The 22,934-nt window shown below is 35.3% G+C and overlaps 1 protein-coding gene across 1 annotated transcript in view; it reads left to right on the forward strand.

Moving 5' to 3' along the window:
* LOC126483828 (fatty acid synthase-like) overlaps nucleotides 1–22,934 on the forward strand; it is a 394,620-nt gene that overhangs the window by 116,592 nt on the left and 255,094 nt on the right. Inside the window, exons 9-10 of the mRNA XM_050107027.1 lie at nucleotides 2,095–2,223; nucleotides 16,668–16,898. Coding sequence (XP_049962984.1) covers nucleotides 2,095–2,223; nucleotides 16,668–16,898 — 360 coding nt within the window. The remainder of the gene's footprint in view (nucleotides 1–2,094; nucleotides 2,224–16,667; nucleotides 16,899–22,934) is intronic.

Here is a 22,934-nt window from a genome sequence, read left to right on the forward strand (position 1 = left end):
ACTGGTCACTGAAGCAACAGAATTCTTAGAACTGTAGCCGTGCTTCTGCCAAGTGCCACCAAAAGCTACTGGTATGCCAGTCATACTATCATTTATTTCAACAGCTTTGTTTGCAGCACCCTTCATTGACTCACATGCAACAGATTCCACAGCAGCTCCAATAATTCCTGCATACTTGTCGATTTTACAAGGTGGGCATGGCATATTCATCAAGGCACACATTGTTTCTGCTGCGGTGTGTCCTTTTGCCAGTAGCCCTCAATCCATAAAACCACCTAACATTTATGTCAAAATAATTATCTTTACACTTATCAGAATTCCAAAATGGATGAGTATATTTACAATTGGCACAATTAATGATAAGTTTCCTGGTTAGTCCATTTGATACCTCACTGTTTTCATGCAAACTAACTGGCCCTCAAGATATTTTACAACACACACATTCACCTAACACACTTGTTAGGATGTGTAAATCTATCAGAATATAACATAACCTACCATTTACATCACTTTCATTTTGAGAAGACTGTGCATGGCAATGTCTTATTTTAATCTTCGAAGCACTAATGGGTGTTACTCTAGATACTGACAAGTTTGTCTGTATTTCATTGTCTGTAACATCACATGCCACTTGTTGAACACAATGTTTTCCTTTAATCAAAAATCTATTACCATGAAATCCATGTTTCTTAAAAACACTTCGTTTTGGCATCATACTTTAATTTTTGAGAGATTTACCAATCTACTCATCACTTTTCCCCAGAAAAACGTTAGCACTTTGACATACAATGTGTATTTATACTATGAAACCATACGATACTGTTTTTGACAGTGCTACCAATATGAACAAAACACGTAATTTAACCTTAATAACACAGCAGTCCATAGCCTTCTGTATAAAAAATTACCAATTTTATTAGATTTTGAGGTAATGCACATAAATATTTTAACATTATATGAATATAATAGAGGGAAACATTCCACGTGGGAAAAATATATCTAAAAACAAAGATGATGTAACTTACCAAACGAAAGCATTGGCATGTTGATAGACACACAAACAAACACAAACACACAAACAAAATTCAAGCTTTCACAACCAATGGTTGCTTTGTCAGGAAAGATGGAAAGACAAAAGGATGTGGGTTTTAGGGAGAAGGTAAGGAGTCATTCCAATCCCAGGAGCGGAAAGACTTACCTTAGGGGGAAAACAGGACAGGTATACACTCGCACACACACACATATCCATCTGCACATGTACAGACACAAGCAGACATTTGTAAAGACATGGGGTCCACTCAACCTGATGATGTCAGTTGAGGAGATACTTGACTGAGCAGTAGCAGTCGAAGTCACAAAAAGTGATAATGGCTGGGAGAGTAATGTGAAGACCCCATAGCCTTCCATAACACATCCAATGATGCGATTGGATGACATAGCAGTCAGTCAGTACTGATAGGTCTGCCATGGTGTGTGGACTGAGTTAATGCAGTATTTTGTCCCACATTCACTTATGTAATTTTATTATTACTTATATTTAATAATGTACCAGTGTTTTACTAAGTTAGAGTTGAACAGAACCTGCTTCACCTAAACAATTTCAGTGGACTTGTTCAAGAATACAAACTTCCTGCTGGTCACCACATTTTTTTCCTAATCTGTCATCTCAACTCTAACCAAATCTAGTTCCACAGACCGGTGACCAAATGAGCAGGACAATCTACAAAGGAAAGTTATACATTTTTTAAATAGTAGCTGTCCATTGTATCTGAAAAGGGAAATTCAGTTACAGAGATTGTTCAAGCTTTCTTTGTAGCAAACCAGATAATGTCTTCTCCGCAGCATGTAAGTAGCATACCAGATAATGTCTTCTCTACATGTTGCTTACTGAATATGACATTGATGTTTTTCAGTAGTATGTCTCAATACCAATGCCCCAGGAAACATGAAGTGATCCTTAAATTTAATGTCATACTGTGTAGGGTATCATTTTTACAGTTAAAGAGAGGTAACAGTGACTTTGTGTACTGTGTGTTGCTCCTGTTCTTCTACACTAAGATGAATTACTGAAAGTGAATTGGATATTATTTTTAGGTGGAGTCAATGCCGCTGGACAAAGAATATATTAAATTATTACATGATATTTATGCTGTAAGCATCCCAAACTATATGCACAGAGGATACACAATTTTGACACAAGGAGAAACAAAAAGGGAAACTGAGGTGAGTGAAGTAAAATATCATTTTAGCCACATGAAGCAAAAGAATGCATAGTAATACATGATGGTAAATATCTAAGGATGGTGATCTGATAAATGATTGGAGGTAGCATTGCTATATCATTTTATCCTTGTACCAATAGCTTTGTCTCTTTTTGTTACTAAGTGTCATTTTAGACAAGTGTGGTGGATCAAACAGACAGATGTGCCAGTTCAGTTCAAGTTTGAAGATAGGCAGAATATTTAATGGACTTTGACTTGTAACATTTATACCCAGAGTCATTTGTTGTAAAATCTCAAAACTATTCTGTGTGAAACTAAAATGAGTAAAATGTAAGATCCTGGGAACACTCTTGAAATGCTTGAACATTTTATGCTCATAGAAAACAGTGCTATGTAAGTAGATGCTAAAAGTGATACCGAAATCTCTTGGTTTAACAGTGCTGACAACTCCATAATGCTGAAAAACTCTTTAAGCTTTCCAAATTTTAGAACCAAAGTCATTTCAGTGGAAAAATGCTGTGAGCAACAGCTGCACAATGGCCTTTGACAAAAAACATGCAGTTATATGAGATTTTAAAACCAAAGCTAAAGCCACTGTAAAAAGAATTGGTAACTTGTTTTATTTACAAGGAAATCCTCCAAAGATGAGTGTCATTACTGAATAGATGATGATACAAAGTTATATAGAAATTTAGCACTAGCATTCTCAGTTGGGCTACATATATTCACAAACCATGATACTTGCCTTAAAGGAAAGATCATATTACTTCCTTCCACCAACCAATATACAACGTCAAACAAACTTCTGGAATTAATCCACTCTGACTTTTGTAGATCAACAAAGGAAACATCTCAAAGTCATGCAAGGTTTTTTGTGACTGCCACAGATGACCACTGCAGTTGGCATTAAGTGTATTTACTTAGTAAGTAAGGCTGGGTAGCTGACAGGTTTACAGATTTCAGTAATCTGACAGAATATCAGACTGGTCACAAGATTAAATCCCATTCTCAGGATGTCCAATGGTTCCATACATGCCACAACAAACAGATTCACAGAAAAAGAGAACCATAATTGATGTTGCCATGGATAAAGACTACTGTTACTATTTTATACTGAAGCCACTACACAGTGAACTATGTCCAGAAAGAAGTAGGTGAAAAGAACACTTGTCATGTCTCATTTTCAAGTGTTTTGTCAGTAGGTTGTCATGCTGGACAAATCAGTGAACAAAAGTAAATTTAGTTGTAATGGTAAACAAAGAACTTCTGAAAGTTATTCTGACTGTCACAAAGCCTGTTGAATGTGGATACCAAAAGATTGCTGGATACACATTTCAAGAGAAGTGAAGTCCCTTGATCATGACTTTCCTGTACCCAAGAAGACTTTTGTTAATTTCTATGTAGACAACACTAAGAAGAAGTGACCAAACTGAACTTTGAGGAAAGAGATTCTAAAATTTATCCAAATGTTAAATTTGAGCCACAAAAACTATGATGAACCATTCTGTGGCTTTGATGATGGGGTTCTACCTGCACCTGAAAATGTCAGCACCACAACAAAATGTGGGCCCAGGAGACTAAAGTTAGCATGATCTGGCAGAAGAGGGCATCCACCCAGATGTATAACAATCAATGCACACCAAGAACAAGTCTTTGACAACAATTTATTCTAGGATGAGGATGATAATTCTTTGAATGGTATATCCAACCAACAGCCAGTCCCAACAGTCTCACCACTGATTGATAGAAAAGAAACTTTTATTCATGATATCAGCTTCAGTGCAAGAGTGACAGAAGTGAACATCAGTGATGTAGTAAATGGGCCGGATCATCAAGAGTAGATTGAAGCCATGTAAATGGGAGCAGGTCATTAGCCAAAAAAGCAAGAATTGTTGCATGGGGTTCAACCAACATCTGACAACTGGCCTCATGGGAAAGTTTGCCCTAGTTTCAGGGATAATCATTGTCATTTAGACTACTCATGGCTCCATCAGTCAGACTTGACTTTCATATCTGATATTTGGATATAATGATTTGTAATCTTATCCTCCCTCACATCACCTGTTGATTGTCACTCTTCAAAATATAATCTTTTAATAAGCTTCAAGAGGAGTAATATATGCAAATAAACCTTTAACTTATCTTCTTTTCTCATTGTTGGCTCTAGTTTGTCATGTCTGGGGGTTGATTCTTGAGGCCATAGTTTTTGACATTGAAGGTTCCAAATGACATGATAATATCTAAGTAAGCCTACTCCATAATTTATGTTTTAGTAGTGTTTATTATATCACATTTTTCTATATCACACCGTCTTTACAACTGCCCCTTCATTTTCAAAAATTACATTGTTATTGCCAAAAACCACATCTGATCACATCAAAGGCATGCCCACTACTAACTCATTCTGCGATACTAACAATATTTGGAAGAGTTTACAAAACAAAGAGAGTTTACAAACTTTTTTGACAAAAGAAGAATCTTCACCAAGTTATAGCATTATTCTGTAAATGAATCCAGAAATAAATTTAATAAATTTCATCAGAGTGTGCAATTAATAATAGGAGTTTTAAGATGTGCCAAATATTTCATAATTTCTAATATTTCTAAAAGAAGAGTAACATTAACTGTACATACAGAGTTAATACATATCTATTGCAATAAAGTAATAAAATAATTTCTTTTTATAGATTTTAGCCTTAAATATAATACATTGTATACAAAATCATATGAAATTCTTCTAGATAAACAGCTGAGATAATATTAACCTACACAAGATTTGAAAATATGTTTGGTCTCGATTACTTCCGTTGAATAAAGGTAATTTTAGGAGAGGGTGTCCCTTTACAATATCCCCCTCACAAAATGTGGAAACAGTGTGTTTACAATATTTTGTGATAGACTGTACAAACTGATTCCAAAAGATAGAATACAGATGTATAGAACTATCTGATACATAACATATTACAGAAAACATAAGAAAAATGTCTACTATACAAGTCATAATCTATACATATATGAGGATATGGCATTCAGATTTTCGGATCTGTGAAACATTCTGTCACAAGACAATTGATGCAAAGTCAAAACTGCAACAGTGCAACACTAAACTATGGAAATAAATACAGAGACAAAGTAAATTACTGGAATTACAAATCGTAAGCTTACATACATAAAATCATGTCTTCAGAATATTCACAAGGGAAGAGAAAAAATTGAGAGCCTAGATGTATGATGAGTGAGTCAACTCGAAACACTCACAACAACAGGTACAGACCAGAAGAATATTCTCGACCATGAGTAGTAATATAATACCAAATCAATCAAAACCACACCAAGTACAAACTGGCAAAAAATGATTTGATACCAGAAAATGAATAAAGTTCATAAGCATATCAATAAGTTCAATCATATATAAAGAGTAATTGTAAGAAGCATCTAGCCTCAATCAATAATCGTACGCTCTCCTTGAGTTCACATACTCCGTCGTGATGACCAGAGGTACCCAAAACTGAGTTAAGCATCAGTTTGTGCACAACTCAAATTCCAATCAGATACAATAATGCAGTACCCAGGATAAATACAGGTAAACAGAGTCGTAAATTGTTTTGAATGATGACGTAATCCAGTAGCTTGAGAACCAAAATCTATGTATGAAAGCAGACATGTATACATCTTGTTATATTGTCTATACTAGTAAATGTCCTCCACACTATTTGCTAATTGTCCATACAAACTAACCTATATACATAAAACCCCAGAAGATTCATTTACCATTGATAAAAAATACATACTGATTTCAAGTTACATAATGTTCTGGGTAGTCAAGCCCACTACTTGAAAAAACATATGTTTATGTGAAATAACACAGTCTTTGGCAGTCTTGACAAACAATTTACAAATCATAGTCACAACACTGATGTTGTTAACAGGTCCTTGATACATTACCCAACACCTATGACCTCTTGTAAGTTAACTGGTCCAGCAGGGTATAGATTTAAGAGTCAGGAAGTCGTTTCTGAAAGTATTTCTATGGAGTGTAGCCATGTGTGGAATTGAAACATGGAAGATAAATAGTTTGGACAAGATGAGAATAGAAGCTTTTGAAATGTGGTGTTACAGAAAAATGCTGAAGATTAGATGGGTAGGTCACATAACTAATGAGGAGGTATTGAATAGAATTGGAGAGAAGAGAAATTTGTGGCACAACTTGACTAGAAGAAGGGATTGGTTGGTAGGATACGTTCTGAGGCATCAAGGTATCACCAATTTAGTATTGGAGAGCATTGTGGAGGGTAAAAATTGTAGAGGGTGGCCAAGAGATGAATACACTAAGCAGATTAAGAAGGATGTAGTTTGCGATAGGCACTGGGAGATGAAGAAGCTTGCACAGGATAGGTTAGCATGGAGAGCTGCATCAAACCAGTCTCTGGAATGAAGATCACAACAACAACACTTAATCTTTTCTCTAATTCGTTCAGATATACCACAAATCGTGCTACCTGCATCTCAGTCAAACTGTTACCTTCCCACTGATCAGTGTTAGTCTTAATGTAAGGACATCCAAAATCTGAATCATGATCTCTATTTTTAGACACTTCATGTAAAAGATGAAATTCAATTTCATCAACTGCTACATCCACCCTGTCTTTACAGGGTTTTATCTACTTTACTGGTATCATATCACTGCTTTTGTTAGTCATGTTGCCAGGTAAAGATTGAACACAATGAATAGATTCCATAGCATAACCATCATCATTTATTACAGAAGGAACACAAAATACATTATTGTCTAAATTACACTTCCTCCTTAGATCTTCTTTCACTTCATTCCACCAATTTGGATACAAATTTTGAATAACCACAGATAACTTATTTCAGAATGCACATTATCTATTTTATCATCAATCTGGTCCCAAAAGTTTCATATTTATTCTCTAGGCTTGCAGATAACTCACTTTTACTGTTTGGACCAATACTCTGCATGACAGTAATGAAAAACTGCTTTGGCTGGACTGGTATTCTATGACTCTGACTTACATCATCACATACACCACTTACCTTACCTGTTTTCACAAATAACTCTGAAACTTCATTATTCTTAAACTCCACAAATACCTGATACTCATCATAATTATCATTATCACCATCATCATATTCTTATGAAACTACTTCATCAACATCATTATCAACAGAAATCTCAACAACATCATAGTCACTTACCTCACCGACATTCATTCGCAATAAGCTACCAGTGTCAAGAGTTATCAACCTCAGTTATTTGACAGCTCTCATTCATATCTATGTGAAAGATACAACTTATTTCGGATCCAGTACAGACATCACCTGATTTACATACATCAATAACACTGTTTTCTGGCCAAGAGGAGAAATAATTAGTACATACTACGTCAAAATTCTCATTAGTTTCACCTTCTGGTTTGTGATTAATACCTACATCACAATAATTAAACATAGTGCCCCAAAACTTTTGATCAAAACATAAATGAGAAATTAACATTTCTTCTGTTCTGCTTCAGATACCTGTGCCACATTATTAACACTGTTATTATTATCTAATTGCAAGTGTAAACTGGGGGTTCTTTGCTTATTTTTTTCCTTGCCCCAAAACTGTGGACCTTAATTGAGGTGGCCTGCTGTTTCCCATGTAGTTACCTCTATGATTGTTTCTTCTATTAACTCCTCATGAGTATCCCCATTACACCTATTCTGCTGATTTCAAAATTTCTGTCTCTACTACCATTTTCACCCTGATAGAAGTTACCTGTATCTCTGATTCTGTATTACCATTGTGATCTCTTATCATTCTGATTGTTATGGTACATACTTCTTTCTATTACCCTATGCAGCTTCTCAACATATCGTAAAAGTTGTTCAAGATAATCATCAGGTCCAGGTACTAAATCCCACTGCAACCTTTCTGATAATCTTCTTTTGAGTGCATCAGTCAATATAATTTCGCCAAATGGTTTGTCAAGGTGTGTTGATTTCTTAAGTTTATTCTTACAAAATTCTTTCAGAGTACTGTCTCTACTCCTATAATTAGTACCATTCAAAAGTTCACTTTTAATTCTCCCTTGTCCAGCTTTCGACCATGGTGCTGAAAATCCACTGGATGGAAATTGTCTGACGGAAAACTTTTGTTGGAGTGTTGGACCACACAATACCAATGTCTGTGTAAAGATTTTTGTGAATACAATTTTCCTGAACTGCTGAAATTTTTTGATCTAAAACATTTACACGAGTTTGCATTTTGTTTTCAAAATTTAAAATTTTTTGATCAAAGTTACTAAAGTTATGTTCCATTCTTCTTGCTGTGGCCTTCTGTTCAACTCAGATGTCATTAACATTCTTTGTCTGTTTTGCAGATTTGGCAACTAACTCATTTTCTGAAACAATAAATTTGTTTTCCAAGACGTAACATTTTTCATTTACACTTTTTAAACCGTTTGACAATTGATTTTTAACTCTGAAACGTGATTTTTGGAAATATAGTTTTCCTGACCTGCTGAAATTTTTTGATATATACATTTACATGGTCTATTTGATATTGTATCCTACCCATTTCACTATTGTTTTTGGTTTTTAGGTCATTTAATTGCCCTTGTAATGAAGTAAATTTGCTATCATTGTCGGTCCTTATTTTAGTTAACTGCTCATTAACTGCACTAAATTTGCTATTGTTATCTCTCTCCATTTCCTCTAGTTTTGCAAAAGTTAACTGTAAAATATTGGTTTTTACTGTTTCTTTGCTGAGTATGCTTTCACTCAGTTCAAACATGTCCTGACTGGGTCCCAAAGCTTTCACTTCTACATCACTATTTCCTATGTCTCTGTCCATTTTGAAACAATCACACGAGTTCACAAACAAATTAATTTCGCAAACAGTTTGTACTTATCATTCCTTTTTGATATCTCTTGTCATAGTTGTGACTTGATACGACTTTGTTGGGCAGTTCTTGGTCTTCTTTCTTCGTTTGATCAGAAATTCATTATAAACTGCAAATGGCCCAAATCACTGTCCCTTCTTCTGCAACAGACAGAACTTTATTATCAGTCATTTGATTCCAGATGATGCCCACAATTGTCATCTTACCATCCCTCATATCACCTGTTGACTGTCACTCTTCGAAATATAATCTTTTAATGAGCTTTGAGAGGAGTAAATTTTACAAATAAACTTTTTACTTATCTTCTTTTCTCATTACCAGATCCAGTTCATCATGTTTATGGATTAGTTCTTGAGGCTGAAATTTTTGACATTACTGGTTACAAATGACATGATAATGTCTAAGTAAAGCCTGCTCCATAATTTCTGTTTTAGTAGTGTTTATTATATCACATTTTTCTATATCCCACCATCTTTACAATTGCCACTTCATTTTCAATAATTACATTGTTATTGCTAAACATAAAAACACATCCGATCACATCAGAGGCGTGTCTACTACTAACTCTTTCTGCAAGTACTAACAATATTCTAAAGAGTTTACAAAACAGAAAGAGTACACAAACTTTCTTGACAAAAAAATACTCTTCACCAAGTTATATCATTATTTTGCTAATGAATGCAGAAATAAATTTAATAAACATCGTCAGATTGTGCAATTAATAATAGGAATTTTAAGCATACGAGATGTTTTATAATTTCAAATATTTCTAAAAGAAGAGCAATTTTAACTGAACATGCAGAGTTAATACATATTGATTGTAGTAAACTAATAAAATAATTTCTTTTTATACATTTTAGCCTGAAATATAATACATTGTATACAAAATCGCATGTAATTCTTTTAATTAAACAGCTGACATAATGGTAACTTATATAACATTTGAAAATATTTGTGGTATCGATTACTTTTGTTGAATAAAGGTAATGTTAGAGGAGGGTGCCCCATTACAGACTGCATTTCCTAATGGTTGCATTGGTATGGCCGGACTGAAAAAGGTTGAGAATGGTAAACATATAGTCAACAAGGCGAAATCTATTGATAATATGTGTAAACTGAAAAAAGCTATTTATGGACTTCATTAGACAGTGGTGTGCCATGTTTAAGGAAACTCTAAAAATCTGTTGAATTGTGACCAATAAATGCGGATTTGTATACCATGTGTGTAGTCAAGGACAGTGTCCACATCTGATTAATTATTTAGGAAAAGCAAATAAAGTATGAGTTATCTTCCAGATTTGATGTCAAGAATTTTGGGGGCATGTGGTATAATCTGGGCAAAGACGCTGATCAATTGGAAATGAAGTCCCATGCTTCTTGAAAGAGCATAGGAGAACAACCCGCACCGCCATACTAGGCAAGGTCCTAATGGAGGTGGTTTGCCTTCCTACAACCATAATGGGGATGAATGATGATGATGAAGACAGCACAACAACACCCTGTCATATCAGGCCCATTGAAAATCCCTGAGCCTGCGAGGAATCGAAACCGAGACCCGTGCTTGGGAAACTAGAGCACTACCACAAGACCACGAGTTGTTGACTGCTGATCAATTAGATAACAAAAATTATAACAGTAATGGAAATTCCTGACTGGGGCAATATGTAAAGAAAGGGAAAGGCAACTGCTCACCTATAGCAGACCAGTGTGTGGAGTGCAGAAATACATATATGAAAAGACCATTCACACTAGCTTTCTGACACTAGCTCTTTTTCTAGTAGTAGCACACACACACACACACACACACACACACACACACACACACACACACACACACACACACACACATCACATCACATCACATCACATCACATCACATCACATAGGCATGCAAATACATACTCCCCTAAGTTTGCATGTGCAGTTAGGTATCTGTGTGGTTGTGCGTATATAACTGCTAGAAAACGAGGTAGTGCCCGACAGCTAATGTGAATGTTGTTCTCTGTTACATGTTTCTGTGCTCCATGCCCTGATCTTCTATAGGTGAGTCATTAATTTACAGATAACTAAATTACATTATATCAGAGTGGCTATATTAGAGGAGTGTCGAATCAAGTCTGATTGATTAAATGCAACCTGGTAAGAGTTTTATTGGCTACTGGAAGCAAACCAAACTTACAGCTGCCCCAGTTGAAAACCATACCCATTCAGGGAATTGGTTGGTATTCTGATGAACATTGCTGTAGCTGATTTGTAATGTTACTAACCCAGCCAATGACTGAAGTTCCTCAGAAGTATCTTAGTCTTGTAGTCTTACGCTGGAAACTGTTTGTGTTTGTTACTAAATTGAACAATAATGGACATAACACCACTGAGTAAATTTGACTTGTTTGGATATTTATTATTGTCAACACAAATTTTTCATAATGTTAATATTTCACAAATACCAGGGTAACATATGCACTTTGTGATCCATGTCAGTGGCAACATATTTCGTAAGCAGTTAATAACAAACAAAAGATTCGTGTCTATATGCAACAACCTTCCACAGATCACAGTTCATAATAAAAAATAGTCAGTTATGCATAGTTCTGAGAATGAGTCACACATACATTAAACACAGGATCAACTTTTACATGCCCTTTGAGAAGGAAATATTGGTTGAGCAATTTTGACATTGAGGTATTAACCAGTTGGTAGTTAGATGCAGACTCTGATGCCAAGATGTTAAGGCAAATTTAGTCAGAGAGGTGTTACCTGGGTGATAACCAAGAGCAGGCTGCTGACATGCTGTCTAATGAGGTATATAAACTGGCTTAATGCTAATTTGTGAAATTGGTAATTATATTTTACTTTGTACCAGTATAACAGTCAAATTTATTAGACGCATTACTTTGTTGATTCCAGTACTGACTTTGTTTAACTGTATGTTAAATAATTATGAAACTATTAAAATTAGATGAACTATTTGTTTATTACTATGTTTAGCTATGTGGTGTTAAATTATTTCCAAATAAAATTCTCAGGTTCTTAGTTTCTCTAATTCATTCAACTTCTTAGTTAGTGGCTTATTTGGATTATCAAATGTACTATCTGGATCAGAAAAATTAGACAGCAAAAGTCTAATGTCCAATCTGGGAAACAAACAAGCTTAAAAGCTCAAATAAAAAAATAAATTTCAGGTGGGTCAAAACTCTAAATATGAATGATTTCTAAGTTAGTGAATTTTCAGAAAAAGTAAACTGGTTACTTGTAAGAGTAAAATTAGGGGTATGAATAAACAGTTATTTGCTCACCACATTTTCATTATTGCATGGCATGAGAACAATTTCAATTAAAGATTTTATCTTTAAGAAAATGTTTTATGTGAAAAAATGGCACTGGGATTACCAACACTTAAATAATTTAATGAACTATGAATTTTGATAAAGTACTGCTTAAATAGGAATTTTGACATTTTAAGTAAATGTGTTAGATCTTCTATCATCAAATAATTAAGAGAAAAAAATTGTTTATGTAAAGAAATGAAATAATAGCAAACAGCATTACTACCACTTTACTACATTTCAACTTGATCTGGCACTTCTTATGCAGTTAACAAGTTAAGCCAGTATGATAAAAATAGCAGTATAGGCAAGCTGTTAAAAATGAATTCAGAAATACCTCAAGGCAATGAGTGACAAGAAGCAGACAAATGTCAATATTAAGGAGGGAATCTTAGATTTTACAGATGCTGTTTAGGGAAATTTCAAAACTGAAGTGAGATCACATACAGGATATAAATTCACCTTTCGCGGAGCAGTGATCTCATGGTGTTTGAGACTGCAGAGAGCCATTGCCGTTTTATCACCAGAAGATGATTTTGTGAGCCTATCCATGAACAGCAAAGAAAGCGAGTCACCTGTCAAAATTTGTGAAAGAAATGTGGTCAAGGGAGCTTTCAAACATCTTGATGTTCATCTACAATCAGTCTTCTGAAAAGTTAGCATACAACCCACTTTTCACTCATATTTACAGAAAATTTTCTATTCGTCTTTGTACCCAATGTAATTAAAATATGTGCCAGCAGACAACACATTAATAACTGTGCTGACAGAACTACTTCCTGCACCAAAGCATGATAGTTGTGTTGAAGATTTGGTCTTTGAGTTCAAAATCCTGAATTTAACACTTTGTTTTTCATTTGTATCATGGGTGTAAAAATCAAGAGGGCATGGTAAGATTTATGTACTTGCTTTGTTATTCATAGGTGCTCCTATGTTTGGCTAGTTCTCCTTTGGCTTTGTTTGTGTTGTGAGCTTTGACTCAGTTCTGTTTAGCCTTTTTTGCTGTAAACATATACAATAAATTTGTTCTGTAATTACATTTTGTGCCCACAAAGCTCCACAGCTCCAGCAACAAATACATTATATACATCCCATCCAGGACTTTTTGGTGTCATAAAAAATAAAATGTGTTGCAATAAAGTAAGGGAAGCAGTCGTGCAATACATCCTAGTCAGACACAGCTACAAAACAATAAAGTTATCAAATTGACCTGCAGGGCTCAATATAGTATAGTGTGTGTGATTTTTGGTATGACTCTAATGAAGACTAAAGTGTGACTGAGTTTATATTAAAGAAAAAAAAAGAGAATTTTAATTCATCATCTTGATAAAGTCATAAACTGAAGTTGTGAACAGGCTGAGGGAAATATATCTTTTAAATTTTACATTTGTGTAAAATATTGATATGAAATAGTTCCTTTGTGGTTGATTTCAAAACTCTGATTAAAATGATTGTGCATGTTGATCAAGCCACACAGCCATGAAGTGACATGAGGTGTTACAGTGTGTGAAATTGTATGCAAGAGGGATAGATAGATAACTTCAGTTTATTGAGAGAAGTCTACCACTAGGTGTAGTACATCTGTGGAGATGGCTTTGCACTAGAATCTCATATAGTTTATTTGAATTCTTGCTTCAGTATTTGCTAGTCTTACATTGTTAATATGAAGAAAAAGCTAAAGGTATTAATAAATATGCAATTAAGGAAGGAATACAATGTTTTAGTTTGTTCAAAAAGCTAATTTGGAGGTCCCCCAGGAACTTAAAATGGTAATTATTAGAAGTAAGACAATGATCTCCTCATGTAAGAATAAATTTAACAAAGAAATATTTCACATTTCTTATGGAATAATATTGTTGTATGACTCATGCACTTGACACATGGACCATAAGGATATGGTAAGAGAGACTGGAGCATTCTTGGAGAACATCATTATTTCTCTGTCTTTGCACAAATAGATCTGGAAAGTGAGTTTGCAGTGACTGAAAGAAGTGTTCTTGATCCAGCCGTGTGCAATGGCTTCTGGAGAATATGTACAATGTAAACATAGATCAGGAGGAAGAGGGAGGCAGATTCAGAAGGAATATAGCAAGAAGAGAGAAAAAAATAGGTGACAAATTGGAATTGATATTCATGAGAAGTCTCTCTTTGAAAACAAGAATCAAATGGAGGTAATACACATGAATGCTGAAAGGGCAGCTGAAAGTTAATGTTCCTGTTTATCTTCATGTGCAAACTTTGTATCCAGTTTAGTTTCCTCCTGGTTTCACTTCAAGATAACCTCTTAACTGTAGAGTATTTTTATCGTTACCACCAAGGCAAGACTCATGACCTGTTCTCACAACTTCAGATTTAGTAGTACCTCTCTTCTGTATCCCAGGCAAAGCTCCAATCAGCCATAGCTACTGAGGTTGTGAGGACTTGGCACAACTTTACACTTGCACGTGGTGACTCGTCTAAAGGAACAAACAAAGTTGTGGAACCCACAGGCTAAAGCACTGAAACAACAGTGGCAGAAAATGCCAGAGATGGATGCAGACCAGTGAGTGCTGATGTCGATTGGTAAAGTAACCAAACCAGAATCAAAATTGGCTGAAGAACCAAAGTGCAGAATCAAAAGTTGTTGTGAACAAAATCCACAGCACCAGAGAGAATTCTTTGAGTGTAGTCCAAGAGAGTAATGTAAAGTTGTGGTACTGAAACTATAAAGGCATATGATTGATGGCTTCATGCACTGACAGCAAGTGATGGCTTGATGATCTGCATGAGTCCTTAGAGGTGCATGCCAGAGAATGCGTACGGCTATTGTCTGCTTGCCAGAATGTGTGCCCAGTTTACTTAGAGCCGGCACCTCACATGAATGTGATACAAAGGCACTGACTTGGATACTGTTAATATCTCTGCCCCAAATTGTTAACACCTTTGTAAGACACAGAAGAGTGGTAATGTGTTGATAATTCAGTTGGTAAGGATATCACCTGCAAAAGGCAAGGTTCCCTCAAGTCCCATTTCAGCACGCAGTTTTAATCTGTTGGAAAGTTTCTTTATTGTCACGTCTCTTCTGCCTGAAAAATGCCCCATTTCATGCACTACATTCTTGTACTCTCTTCTACTTGACCATGGAATCCTCTCCATCTTTCTACACAACTAATTAATTGTTCCTCAGCAATACTTCAACTCTTTTTCTTTGACATATTTTCCTCTCTGATGAGCTTTGTATCAGAAGCACATGCTTCAGGTGCATTTGTTTCAGCCATCAGTTGGATTCCTAATTTCATACATGTATGAATAATTTGAGATGCTATTGAAAGCACAAGTAGCTCTGCTCATGTGTAGTGAATAAGCAACTCTAGCCCGTGAACCTATGGAATTGTAGGCAGAATATATTAATAGCAAGTAGTTGCTCCTTGTAACCTTATTGCCCATGGACCCAACACCTGAACAAAGGAAAACAATTAACTTCACCCCAGCATAAGGCCTGGAACACAGTACGTATTTATCAGCAAAGTCTGCTTTGCTTTACTAATCTGATGTCTTTAAGCAGTATGACAGTTCTCTAAGTAATGGATATTTCAATATTCACCGTTCTATAAATTGATTTTACTGCTGTAAATCTTTCAGAAAATATTAAATTGAATGATTCTGATAATGGTTTAATAGCTTACACAAGATTTCAATACCTTGCAGAAAATCTGTTGTATGTCTCTATGGGCGGTAAGATCAAACTTTTTATGACCAGTGAAACTACTGTGAGCTGTTATCAGTGTCTTTTGCATCATTAGCCAACTATGCAAAGAGCTGAATATCCCCATGCACAAATATATCTATAGAACAGAGTATCTACTTGCTTTACTTTCTCTATACCTCTGTGAAGAATTCCTCTTTCAGGGTGAGACCAGCAGTTTTGGATCTTTTAGGGCAAGAAAAATTTGCAGTAGTAGTTTGTTTGTTTTGTATAAGCAAATCTTGATGCCTTTTATGTCATTAAAAAATCCTCTTCATCCATGACCAAAATGCCTTTAGTTTATTACTTCAGTTTTTCTTATTGCAGAAAATTCTAGAATGTCTTGTTACACTGCAAAGAAATATTAATACTCTTAGATTTATCAACAACTGTTATTCAAACAAGAATGACTTTGTGTGGATTATACTTGCAATTTGTTGAATATATTGTTGAAATACCTGTATTTGTCACTTATCTCTTTTTTCAGTTCTGTACAACAGCAAATCGTCCTGTCTGGTTCATATTCTCTGGAATGGGCAGCCAGTGGGCACAGATGGGTTCACAACTGATGAAGTTGCCAATATTTGCAGAATCAATTAGGAAGTGTCATGCAACACTAGAACCACTGGGTATTGATTTAATCAATATAATAACAACAGCAGATGAATCAGTATTTGACAATATTGTCAACTGTTTTGTTGGGATTGCTGCCATACAGGTAAGGCTTAAATAATGGTAAATCCAGGATGGAATGTAACAATATTCTGAAAAGGGTAGTTGCAACTCACCATATAGAGGAGATGCTGAGTCACAAATAGGCACAGCAAAAATACAGTCAGAAAATGAGCTTTCAGCCAACAAGGCCTTCATTGAAAATAGACAACACACACACGGACACACATACACAAAAGCAAACTTAACTCACTCACACATGTTGGGTGAGTGAAATGCATTTGTGTTTGTGTGTGTGTGTGTGTGTGTGTGTGTGTGTGTGTGTGTGTGTGTTTTTTCCATTTTCAACAAAGGCCTTGTTGGCTGATAGTTCACTTTCTGACAGTTTTTTGTTGTTCTTATCTGTTACTCAGCATCTCTTCTATATGGCAAATAACAATTATCCTTTTTATAATATTGTAAGATTCAAATAGTTTTATTAAGAATGTATTCTTAGATAACACTTATCAGGGTAACAAATTCATCCACATGGACTGATCTCAACATTTGTTTCTCAATAATTTGCAATTTGTAATTTATTTGTGTGAAACATGTAATTACATGCATAGCAATTGGTAGTCCAACACAACAGTATACAATCTAATTTTACTTTATAATAGGAACTTAAGAATGTAGTCCAAATTGTTGTTGTTGTTGTTGTGGTCTTCAGTCCTGAAACTGGTTTGATGCATCTCTCCATGCTAATCTATCCTGTGCAAGCTTCTTCATATCCCAGTAGCTACTGCAGCCTACATCCTTCTGTAGGTATTCTGCTTAGTGTATTCATCTCTTGGTCTCCCTCTATGAGTTTTACCCTCCACGCTGTCCTCCAGTACTAAATTAGTGATCCCTTGATGCCTCAGAACATTTCCTACCAACCAATCCCTTCTTCTAGTCACGTTGTGCCACAAACTCCTCTTCTCCCCAATTCTATTCAATACCTCCTCATTAGCTATGTGATCTACCCATCTAATCTTCAGCATTCTTCTGTAGCACCACATTTCAAAAACTTCTATTCTCTTCCTGTCCAAACTATTTATTGTCCATGTTTCACTTCCATACATGGCTGCACTCCATACTAATACTTTCAGAATCGACTTCATGACACTTAAATCTATACTCGAAGTCAACAAATTTCTCTTCTTCAGAAATGCTTTCCTCACCATTGTCATTCTAATTTTATATGCTCTCTTCTGTGACCATCATCAGTTATTTTGCTCCCCAAATAGCAAACTCATTCACTACTTTAAGTGTCCCATTTCCTAATTAACTCCCTCAGCATCACCCAAATTAATTCGACTACATTCCATTATCCTTGTTTTGCTTTTTTTGAATTTCATCTTATATCTTCCTTTCAAGACACTGTGCATTCCGTTCAACTGCTGTTCCAGTTCCTTTACTGTCTCTGACAGAATTACAATGTCATCGGCAAACCTCAAAGTTTTTATTTCTACTACATGGATTTTGAGTCCTACTCTGAAGTTTTCTTTTGTTTCCTTTACTGCTTGCTCAATATACAGAGTGAATAACATCAGAGATAGGATACAACCCTGCTTCCTCCGTTCCCAACCACTGCTTCCCTTTCATGCCCCTCAACACTTATAACTGCCATCTGCTTTCTGTACAAATTGTAAACTGGCTTTTGCCCCCTGTATTTTACCCCTGCCACCTTCAGAATTTGAAAGAGAGTATTCCAGTCATCATTGTCAAAGGCTTTCTCTAAGTCTACAAATGCTAGAAATGTAGGTTTGCCTTTCCTTAATCTTTCTTCTAAGATAAGTCATAGGGTCAGTATTGCCTCACGTGTTCCAACATTTCTACGGAATCCGAACTGATCCTCCCCGATGTCGGCTTCTACCAGATTTTCCATTTGTCTGTAAAGAATTCGCGTTAGTATTCTGCGGCTGTGACTTACTGAACTGATAGTTCAGTAATTTTCACATCTTTCAACACCTGCTTTCTTTGGGAATTGAATTATTATGTTCTTCTTGAAGTCTGAAGGAATTTTGCCTGTCTCATACATCTTGCTCACCAGATGGTAGAGTCAGGACTGGCTCTCCCAAGGCTGTCAGTAGTTCTAATGGGCTGTTGTCTACTCCCTGAGTCTTGTTTTATTTATTTTATTTATTTATTTATTTATTTCGTATTCAATTAATCCGTATTGTGATAAATCACAAGGATGTGGAATGAGTCATGATTACATACAACAGATATAATACACATATATAAAATGACAAAAATGTACCATAAGATTATGAATAAGTTTGTAGGTTAAAATCAAATCAAAGGTATAGCTCAAGTAATATAAAACAATACCTAAAAAGGAAATATAGTACATTTTCCAAATTAAACAAATAATACACATATATAAAATGACAAAAATGTACCATAAGATTATGAATAAGTTTGTAGGTTAAAATCAAATCAAAGGTATAGCTCAAGTAATATAAAACAATACCTAAAAAGGAAATATAGTACATTTTCCAAATTAAACAGTTAATGTGATCTATAGCAAACAAATTTTTATCAGTATAAAAAATCATTGCTTTATCTGTAGATACTCATCAAGAGAATAGAAGGAATTTACCATTAGGTATTCTCTCAATTTACATTTAAAAGTAGGTAAGACATTAATGTGATCTTTAATACCTGATGGAAGGGAGTTGAAAATTTTTGTGGCTGAATAATGAACACCTTTCTGAACAAGACTTAAATGTTTCAGATCCCTGTGTAGATCATTTTTAGACCTAGTATTATGATCATGACATTCACTATTAGTTTTAAAAAGAGATAGGTTGTTAGAAACAAAAATCATCAAAGAAAATATGAATTGAGAGGTAAGTGTTAATATTTGTAACTTATGAAACAGACTTCTGCAAGAATATCTTGGATGAACACCACTCATGATTCTAACAGCTCTCTTCTGTGCAGTAAATATTTTTTTGGCTAAAGGCTTGTTGCCCCAAAATATTATGCCATACGACATGATAGAATGAAAATAACCAAAGTAGGCAGCTTTAGTAGCGTCCTCATCACCAATGGGGGTGATTACACGCAGAGCATAAGTTGCCACACTGAGCCTTCTATGTAGGTCTAAGATATGCTCAGACCAGTTCAGCTTGCCATCAATTAGAATGCCCAAGAACTTAGATGATTCACAGTGTAGTATATTTTGGTTACCACAGTTTAAGTGGCATACTTCATTTTCTTGTTGAGATGTGTGAAATTGCATATACTGAGTTTTCTGAATGTTTAGAGTTAGTCCGTTGCACTTAAACCAGTGTAGGATGTCAACGAGTACAGCATTACATTTATTTTCTAGGTCACTGTTAGTTCGACTTTCAAGCAGAATAGTGGTGTCATCGGCAAAAAGAGTAAATTTACACTCGGTGTCTGTGCAAAGTGGGAGATCATTGATGAAGATAAGGAAAAGCAAAGGTCCTAGGATGGACCCCTGAGGCACACCACACTTTAATGTGCCCCAATCAGAAGAAATGGGACTATCATTGGCACCATTAATTATCACCTTCTGTTTTCTGTTTTGCAGATATGATTCTATCCATCTACCAATGCTACCTCGCAAGCCATAAAAATTAGCCTTATGTAAGAGAATGTTGTGGTCCACACAGTCAAAGGCCTTAGACAAGTCACAAAAAATTCCAATAGGTGACATTTTATTATTTATTGACTCTAGAATTTCATTTGTGAGAGAAAAAATAGCCTGCTCAGTTGATCTACCTTTTTGGAAACCAAACTGGTTTCTGTTGAGTATGTTGTGGCTGTTAAGATGTTCTACAATTCTTGTATACATTAGTTTCTCTAATACTTTTGAGAAACTACTTAGTAGTGATATTGGACGGTAGTTAGATAAATTAGTTTTGTCACCCTTCTTGAAAAGTGGTTTCACAACGGCAAGCTTTAATCTCTCTGGGACAACACCTTGCTGGATAGACTCATTAAAAATGTGACACAGGACTTGACATATGTGGTCACTACAATGCTTCAGTATTTTTGGTGAAATGTTGTCAATACCAGTGGAATTTTTATTTTTTAAGGCCTTGATGGTATTTTTAACTTCAGTAATAGTAACTGGGGCAATACAAATTGGGTCATACGTGTTAGGGTTAGCTCTGTGTAATAAATGCGTAGCAGCATTTAAGGAACCGTTACAACCTACTTGTTCTGCTGCAGTTATGAAGTGATTGTTGAATATGTTGGAAACTGTTACAGGATTATGAATAACCTCATCCTTATAGCTTATCTCTGTGGTATTAACATTCTTGTTACTCTTGCCACACTCTCTCTTTATAACATTCCAAACTGCTTTTATTTTGTTCTCAGATTTATCAATTTCAGACTTAATATACAGGCTCTTGGATTTGTTTATCACCCTTTTTAAAATTTTACAATATAACTTAAAATGAGACCTTTCAAGGGGATCATTTGATACTCTTAGTGAGGCATGTAACTCCCTCTTAGTCCTGCAAGAAATTTTTATACCTCCAGTAATCCATGGTTTACTGGAAGAAACCTCATTGTTCTTTCTGACAGTTTTTTTTGGGAAAGCCATTTCAAATACAGATATAAATTCATTTAAAAAAAGGTTAAATTTATCATTAACATCTGATGTGCTGTACACTGGCTCCCAATCTATCTGTGACAAATAGTCGTTAAAGGCAGACACAGTTTCAGTGTTTATACATCTATAGGACCTATAGGTGTGGGAGATTTTATTGCACAAACTGATGTTATTTACTTTCAGAAGTTGTCTATCATGGTCAGACAGGCCATAAATTACTTTGCTCACACTAACACTGTTGACTCTATTCTTGTCAATGAAAATATTATCTAGAAGGCTCTTGCAATTTTCTGTAACTCTAGTGGGCCAGGTAACCATCGCAGCCAAGTTGTAAGAATTCATTAAGTGGTCCAGGTCAGTTTTGAGGTTGTTATCAGTTAAGAAGTTGACATTAAAGTCACCTACAATTATTAAATTTCTAGTTTTAGAGAACAATTTGGTCAAAAGAGATTCTAACTTATTCATAAAGATGCAAAACTTCCCTGCTGGAGCTCTGTAAATTGCAAGCACAGTAAGTAACATGTCCTTTGCAGAAATTTCAGTCCCGCAAACTTCAAAATGTTGATCTACACAATACTTACTTAGGTCTAAAGATTTATAAATGATTTTACTGTCTATATAAATTACAGCACCACCTTTCTCCTTACTTGTTCTGCAGTAATGAGTAGCTAGATCATACCCATCAAGCTGCAGCCCATCAATTCCAACTGTTACATGATGCTCAGTAAGGCATAAAACATGAGGACGGTCAACAGTGTCCATGTCCCCTAAATTTACAGATAAAAACTCTAATTTACTTTTGAGACTTCTGATATTTTGATGAAGAATAATAAGATTCTTATAGCTACCTCTACTGTCCTTCTGCTGGTCTGCTTTTGACTTAGGTCTTTCAGTGCTCTGTTAAACTCTTCATGCAGTATCATATCTCCCATTTTATCTTCATCTACCACCTCTTCCATTTCCATAGTATTGTCCTCAAGAACATCGCACCTGTATATACTCCTTGCACCTTGCTGCTTTCCCTTCTTTGCTTAGAACTGGGTTTCCTTCTCAGCTCTTGATATTCATGCAAGTGGTTCTCTTTTCTCCTAAGGTCTCTTTAATTTTCCTGTAGGCAGTATCTATCTTACCCCTCATGACATAAGCGTCTACATCCTTACATTTGTCCTCTAGCCATCCCTGCTTAGCCATTTTGCACTTCCTCATTTTTGATACATTTGTATTCCTTTTTGCCTGCTTCATTTACAGCATTTTTAAATTAAATTCAATATCTTTTTTGTTACCCAAGGATTTCTACTAGCCTTCGTCTTTTTACCTACTTGATCCTCTGCTGCCTTCACTATTTCATTCCTCAAAACTACCCATTCTTCTTCTACCATATTTCTTTCCCCAATTCCTGTCAATTGTTCCCTTATTCTCTCCCTGAAACTCTGTACAACCTCTGGTTCTTTCAGTTTATCCAGG

The sequence above is a fragment of the Schistocerca serialis genome, chromosome 6 (assembly GCF_023864345.2).
Source record: "Schistocerca serialis cubense isolate TAMUIC-IGC-003099 chromosome 6, iqSchSeri2.2, whole genome shotgun sequence".
NCBI classification, from domain to species: Eukaryota; Metazoa; Arthropoda; class Insecta; order Orthoptera; family Acrididae; genus Schistocerca; species Schistocerca serialis.